At 43.0% G+C, this 7,911-nt stretch overlaps 1 protein-coding gene across 1 annotated transcript in view; it reads left to right on the top strand.

Annotated features, from left to right (window-relative positions):
- Positions 1-426: 426 nt before the first annotated feature.
- HIBADH (3-hydroxyisobutyrate dehydrogenase) overlaps positions 427-7,911 on the top strand; it is an 86,421-nt gene continuing 78,936 nt past the window's right edge. Inside the window, exon 1 of the mRNA XM_082282107.1 lies at positions 427-547. Within this exon, the coding sequence (XP_082138233.1) occupies positions 484-547 (64 nt within the window). The 5' untranslated portion in view covers positions 427-483. The remainder of the gene's footprint in view (positions 548-7,911) is intronic.

Here is a 7,911-nt window from a genome sequence, read left to right as displayed (position 1 = left end):
TATTTGCCACCTGACTCGACAAAACAGTGCAAGGCGGCTTTTTCCCTCGCCCCGAGGGCGCCGTCTCGTACCACAAGCTGTCTTCGCCAAAACGCCAGCGCTCCGTTCCTCTCCCGCTTCAGCCAAGCCTCCTCCCCCAGCAGCGAAGCAGGAAGCCGAAGCGGCAGCGGGCAGGCACAGGCAAGGAGGGCTGGAAAGAAACGCCTTCTCGGGGGGAGCCGCGGGCAGCGGGATACAATGTCCCACCGCCCCAATGAGGTGCTCCAGCGCCGGCCCGGCCCCCGCCCCGCCCCTCGCCCCTGCCCTGTCCGTCACGGGGCGGTGGGCGGGGCCGGCCGCCCGCAGGGAGGACGCTGCGCGCTTCCATTGGTTGTGCCCCGCCGAGGGTCGCCCGTGGTTGGCTGCAGCGGCTGCCGGTCGCGGCGCGCGGGCGGTGGCGGTGGGCGGTGGCGGGCCGGAGGTCACTCGGCACGGGGGCGCAGCATGGCCGCGGCGGTGGTGCGCGGGGGACCTGCGGGCTGGTGGCGCTGGCACCGGCGGGTGATGGGTAAGGACCTGCCCCTTCCCTCGGCTGCAGTGGCCCCACTCTGCCGGCCGGGCGGGGAAAGGCCCGGCCTCTCCCGGGGCGCGCAGCTGCCGCGCTGCCCTTGGCGGCTGCGGGCCCTCCGAGCCCGGTGCAGCTCCGTAGCCATCTCCCCGTGAGGCATCCCCGGTGACGGACCCCCCGGGCCGTCGCGGCTGGCACGGCACGCTACCTCTGCCTCCTTATTCGGGGCTCCACCGGAGCTTCGGAGCGGCTTGGCTTAATAAATGTTTTCACTCATTTGCTTAAAATAGCGTGCCTGAAAATCATCAGAGCCCACAAATGCTTCCTGTGGCAGCAGTGACATGTCTGCGGTACCTGTTACCTAGTTTTGGGCTGTTCAGCCCTCTCCGTCATTGAGTCCGATTATTTTCCTTAAACTGAAGGTAGATCCAGCGGCGCTTCCTCCTGTTTCGGCTCTGCGGGCACTGGTGCTCACCTGTGTTTGGTTCATGGGCAGTGGAAGGAGTAGACACTGCAGATGTCCTGTTGGTGCAAGTGAAGGAGGAATGTATTTGTAGAACTGGACCTAGACATTTTCCCTTTCCAGAGTCCTGAAAAATCACACAGCTGTTTCAAAGTAATATAATTGCTGAAGTAAATCATTAAAAATAAACCTTTAGTAGTCTTTTCAGTGTCATTTTGATTGTGGTCTGTTGGTCGTGTATGTCACTCTGTGGTTAGGCTCTCAACACATAGGTGGAGGTTTTTAACTGGCAAAGTGGAAGAAATAGATTCTTTTAAATGGTATATGGTTCTAAAATCTTGACACTTAACAATGTGTTTCAGGAGTTACTAAATTACTTTTAGGTAGGTAACTTAAAAAACTTTGTAATTCCCCTCTAAACCTCACTTAAACAGATGAATGAAATTGACAATTTTGACATTATCTTTAAGTGCTCTTTTTGCTCCACTGTCTCCTTTCCACTAATGCATTAATTTTTTTTGTAGTTGCAGCTCTGATGTTGTGGTAATTAATAGCTCAGGTGCAGCAGGCATATTGGTCTCATGCTAGTAAAGGTAAATATGGGGGACCTATTTGTGTGTTTAGTACCTTTTGTGATGCCACAATTGAAAGCAGTAGCTTTCAATGATTTTTGAACTTTCTGTGCATAGTAGCTGTCAGGCATTTCTGTAAGAGCTTTGAAATCCACTGTCTTGGTCAATATCCAAATGATATGTTTAATGTAGGGCAGATGGTGGGGATCTTTTTCTTGGTGGTGAGCATAGGCATGAAAAGCAACCCAACACTGGCCCTTAAAGTTGAAAAACACAGTTTGTCTTTGCCTGAAGACTTGAGCAAGAAACTGTAACTAAGTCTAAGGAGAAACTGTGACTCTCCCAAGAAATATCCACAGAACAGAATTTCACCCACAGCATTTAAGCTCTTAGTCAATAGTGACTGTGCTGAAAGTACTCTTGACTCTGAGAAATGTTTATGGGATGAAATTCTAAGCATTAAGCCTTCTTAACTGCTAAGCTCTATTGCTTAGTTATATGTTGAGCTTTCCCCATCTCTAATGAGTTTACTAAGTTTGCCATTCTTTTTTTTTAGTTTTGATTAGTCTGACAGTTGGGTTTTGAGTAGTGATTTCATCATCTGTCCTTCTGAGTGAAATGCCATTCTAGTGAAGGAATTCTGCCAGCTCTGAGAGCTGTCCAACACCACAGTTTGGTTAGCAAGCAGGCTGTCTTTCTTCTCTTAGTGAATGCTCCTTGGTTACTTGGCCAGTTGCTCTTTGCAGCTGGTGCAGACCATGATGGTTTGCTTTTTCTGTATGTTTATACCAGAGATTGTTAAATTGTCTAGGAGGAAAATAAAGAGCTGAGGGCAGATTTTGGAGGAGCATCTTGGATATGTATGTTTGTGTTTTAGCCAGTTGGACAGGGGCTACGTAGTCTTGTGTTCTGCAGCTGGCAGGCACTGACAAAGGTGCTTGATGGAGAGGGTTTATATCACCTTACTTAAAAATATATTTTTGATGGACATGGAGAAATCCCTCCTAGGGACTGCTAGGGGGAATGAAGAGGGGTTTAATGAGTTATGGTGGCTGAGAAAAGAAGATTTTCTGGTGAGTGAAAATTCATGAGCTGAGGGAGCTGTTATCAAAGAAGACAGTACCATGCTAGAGAACAAAAATGTCCTTCCAAGTAGTTTTGTTTGAGTGGTAGGGAGCCATTGAGTTAATAGTTAAATAGTACTTTTGGTGGTTAAATAGTACTTTTGCTGATGCAGGAGCTTTGTTTGAACTGTTGCATGACTCTATGCTCTGGTGCAGAGAAGCATTAATTACTAAGCAAGGATTATGACAGAAGACCTGCTGCTCAGAAGTCCAGCACATTACTCAATTAAGGGATCAAGTGTACACTTGATATTCTTTTTAGATGAAAAGTGCTTACTGTATGGTTTTGTCTGTAATGTATTAGCAAACATTCAATGAGGTATAGGTACAGATAAGAAAAATTTTATATAAGAATACTGTTACAAGATAGCACGTCTGGTTTTGATCGGCAGACCTTTACAGAGGCAAGAAAAAGCAAGTGTAAGTTTCAATGTAAAGCTGGCCAAATTTAGAGTATTGTAATCTTCTTAAATTATTATTTTGGCAGAGTGCACTTCTCAAAATCATTGCGTAACCTTTAAAAGTCAGTGACCGTGGGGCAATTTAAATTCCATTGGCAAAACTTCTAGGAGCAGAAGGAGTCTACCCATGTACAGCTGGCCTCTCTAACTTCTCTATTTCTTCATCTAGTGCCCTCCCAGGATCTAGTCTCAGTAGAGGTTTTATGAGTTCCATAGAGAAGTCTGCACAAAACACAGATGTTCTCTCTGATCCTTTCTTTCAAAGCAGGAAGGAGAAAAAGGGTGATGTCTTCTGTTGTTGTTGTACCAGAACTTCAGATGCTAAGTCAGTGGGAAAATCTTTCATTTAGTGGCTCATATTGAATTGTCATCATTGTTTCTTTCTCCTTGTCAAGTGACTTCATATGTATTTTCTCATAAAGCCCCAAGCAAAACCAGCAACTTCAGTAGTTGAGCTTACTCTGGGTATCTTCCGATGATCCTGTTAAATCTCACCTCTTGGAAAAGAGGTGAAGTTTCACTGATCTAGAGAGATCAAGAATATTAATATGATCTGCAACCGCTCTGATTAGGAAATTCTTCTGGGACAGGACGGTGTGGACTCTTACCCCTTGTGCCATTTGGTGAATATGGTTCAAAATACATTATATAAAGCCAAGAATTAAGTAATATAGCTGAAATTATATTTTGAGAGTTACTTGTTTCTCATTCCTATTCTTAGCCAGTTAGAGTACAAGAATATTGGACTTTTTCCAGCTCTGCAGTCTGTGGTTCTACCCAGCTATTAGTTCCTTTTTGTTTGAATACAAAGACATGTCCTCAGTTCTGCATATTGTAGTGCTTGTGCACTCGAGTGTTTGCAGTGAAATCAGGGCAGCACTGGAGCTGGAATTAGTTCTTGAAACTGTAAGACTTGTTACTTTGGGAGATAGTATCAAATGAAATGTAAACATCTGAAATTATCTAAATTTTTCATCGTTCAGGTTAAAAAGAAAACTGCTTTTTGTGTCTTTATATAAAGCTTGAAGAGACAAGTTTTGGGTCATTGACAGTTCAGGTATTCTAAGGACAGGATCGCAGTCTGTGCATTTCTGAAGTTACTCTTCTAACAGTTGCATTTTGTTCAAGAAAAGGCATTCAGATATTCATAAACTCTTGCTGATTTTTTAAATTAAATTGTTTCTAAGGTAAAATTCTTGTGAAATTGCAGATTAGGTCAATTTTTTTCTGTTATAGGCTGACTTTTCAAAGCAGAAAATCTGTGTTTTATCTATATTGTCCTTGAGCCCCAAATTTGGTGAGAGTGTTGTAATTGGTTGTCCTCATCAACTGAGTTTTCATAGGCATGAGGATCTGTAAACACATATTCCCTCAGGAGAATAATGAAGAATCTTCTGGGAAAAGGCCAATTTCTTTGGAGTCAGTCTAGCTGTAGCTTATTGTGCTCACAGTTATCTTGATTTACTGATTAACCTGTATTGCTGGTTCTGTTCCCAGTGAAGGAGAATTAGTTGTGCATGGTATCAGTGATTATTTTAAAAGTAGATTCTGTTGCTCCTGTTTTGGTTGTTCTGCCCTCTCTTAGAAGTTGAGTGTGGACTGGGCATTTTTCCAGCCATGTGATTGCAGCAGGTTACTGTGGATTTTATGGTTGAAGTGAAATGGGCTCAATACCATAGGGACAGTTTCAGCAAATGCTTATACAATTGATGGGATTAGTTAGCATACGTGATGTGGGTTTGCAGAATATCCATCCTTAGATGTTTGAGTTATGCAATTATTTCAAATCTGAGTTTGTGCTACATATGAGATTCTAAAAAGTGCCAAGATATGCAGGGTGGACATCGCATTCTGTGAAAGCACCTGTGGAGGTTCATCTAATGGGAGAACATGAAAGTTCTTGTCTTTTAAAACATCCTCTTTTTGGCAAATCCCCACTGTCTTAAGCAGTCATTAAATTATGCGATACATCTAAACATAGTTGGTTCAAATTTAATTGAAATCATCTCTGTTAGATCTGTGAGCTAATTTAATCAGTCCTCTAAACCAGTTTTCCTGTGTTTTAGTAGCTGGAGATGTGAAGATTTTTCAAAGCTGTTGATCAAATTATTTAATTTTGAAGTGGCTTATATAGCACTGAGCTATGAAAAGTTAAACCAAAGTAAAGCCAGAAACTGACTCAGGAATTGGACTACTTCTCTAACAGGTCCCAATTCCCATGGATTTGAATATGTTGTAGATAGCACATAACAGAAAGTGGTCTCTGATTCATGAACTGAGACAAAAAAATCAACAGAGACAGACAAAAGGAGAAATAATAGAATACAACACACAAAGCTTAATAGTACTGGTCAGCAAGTTGTCTTGTATTACAGCCTAACTGTTGCCATGCCTTTCTGGGGGTATTGCAAAGTGACAGTTTTTAAGGGAAACCTTATAGTAGAAGAATGTTCATTTCATGGATATTTACCTTGTGAAAAGCTTGCCTTAGAGGCACAACAGGAGTGCATGTTGGCAATAGGCACGTTACTGCAATCTAATTACCAGCTGAAGTCTTAATGTTAAGATGTCATGAAGACTGTCAAGACAGTCATGAAAAGGCATCAGAGCAAAGCAGTCTTACGTGACATTGTAGAGAAAAAGCAGGCAGACTGCAGAGAAGGAGTGATGGAAAGTAGCATGGGCAAAATGTCCTTTTCAATTCCCAGCATGAAGATCAAGGCAAGATTATGTCTGTTGAGACAGGTGACAAGGTTCTGAAGCAGCTGAGATCTCAGATGTGATGGATGAATCAGTGAGATTTAAGCAGATCATGGATGGGTCTTTGAGGCTGTTGTGAGTGACAGTCATCACTGCTGGTGACAGAACTGATAGCAGAAAAAGGTATCAAGAAAGTTTTCTGAAGGTGTTCAGTTTGAGGTGATGGTTAGATGTCTGTGAGATGGTGTGAGAAAAGAAGAAATCAGGATAAAGGTGAGGAGTCTACAAAAATGAGCCTAGATATGGTAGTCAGAATTATTCTTCTGGTACGGTTACTTGGAATTCACAGAAACAAAGAAAACCGAGGTTTGGAAGCAAGGCTTCCAAAAGACTTAAATCTTTAAAGGAAGATTAGGTTGCTCATAGTGTTCTAAGGTTGCTACAAAGATGGAGGTTCCACAACTTCTCTGCATTGTCCGTTAGCTTGCGGAACCTTTTTTCCACATCAGGGATGCTTTTCTTATTTCCAACCAGAATTTCCTTTCCTGCCGCTTTTGGCCATTGCCCCATGTCCTATTGTTGTGCACATCTGTGAAGAGTTCAGCTTCATTTGCTCTGTAACTCTTCTTCCCTCCCAGTCCATAGGTGGTAGAAGACTGCAGCCTTTGCTTCTCCAAGCTCAGCAAAGACAGTTCTCTTAGCCTCTGACATAGACCATATTCTCCTGCTCTGTGGTCATATTACTTGATGTTTGCTGGGCTGTTTGCAGTTTGATCTCTTGTGTATTTGCTCTGTAGAGGAATGACTGGTTTCTTTGACTTCTTGGGTCTACTCTTGCTAATGTAGTGCAGAATGTCATTAACCTCTTACTGCAAGAATGCACTACTGACTCACGCTCAACTTCCAGTCAATGGGAATCCACAGGTTCTGCAGAGCTGCCACCTGGCTAGCCAGTCAGCAGCCTGCAATGACATCCTCTGCCCCAAGTACAGGACTTGGTATTTGTCTTTGTTGAACTGCTTGAGGCCCATTTCCATTTCTCCAGTCTTTCTGAATGGTAGCCTTGCCCAGCCCTTTTTCAGCCATTCCCCCCAGTTTGGTGTCACACATGGTGTTGCTGAGGGTGCTTATGTTCAATCATCAGTCACTGATGAACCTTTTAAACAGCTCTAGTACTGACCCACGAGGATCATCATGTGTAACTAGACTGTTGCAAGTCTTTGAACTACTTATCACTGTTATTTAAGCTCAATGCTCCAGACAGTATTTCTTCCTTCAGGCAGTTTTGCAGTCCAGTCCAGTCCATACCTTCTTCATTTGGCTACTGGGATACGAGAGGAGGCTGTTCTGAAAGCTTTACTGAAGTCAAAGTAAATAAGATCTACTGGTATTAAGGGCTAGAGAAAGAAAAGATGCTTAAAACCAGGGCCTGAAGCTCCTCAGGAAGTGGGAAGCTTTGGACTAACTAAAGGAGCAATTTTAGATAAGTGCAAGTGAGGGACTGGGGAAGACTGACTCATAGAAACAATGAGAAGAAGACTCCAAGATGATTGTTATGGCTGATGATGCTGGTTTAGGCTCTTTGTTCATTTGTTCCCTAGTTTTGACATGTAGCACTTCTTAAAAAAGCAATGGGCTCTTTTCCTGACTTATCTCAGTTTTCACTAAGCATTTTCCCAGTGCAGATTTATTTTAAATTGTGCTACTTCTCTAGCTATGTAATTGCTGTAGGCATCTGTGGAAACTGTCTCAGACCAAAATTCTCTCAACAAACCTGATTTATTAAATGTGGCACATCCAAAACAGTGTTGCAGATGAAAGAGCATGACCATTGCTGGCTAAGAAGGAGCTTAAAGTCATAAAGACTTTAAAATGATTAATCAAGTGTTATTGGCCTAGAGAGGATTCTTTGCTAAGCATTGAGACCTCTTAGAGTCTCGATGCAGCTCAGGCACATTTTCTGTATGTGTACTTCAGAGCCACAGTATTTCTGTAGTTAGTTAGCCTTGTTTCTGTCCGCTTAGTTGACATATACTTTAGTGTT

The sequence above is a fragment of the Coloeus monedula genome (genome assembly GCF_965178545.1).
Source record: "Coloeus monedula genome assembly, chromosome: 1".
NCBI lineage: Eukaryota > Metazoa > Chordata > Aves > Passeriformes > Corvidae > Coloeus > Coloeus monedula.
Note: the sequence above shows the minus strand (reverse complement) of the source record. Positions and strands in the feature narration are given on the sequence as shown.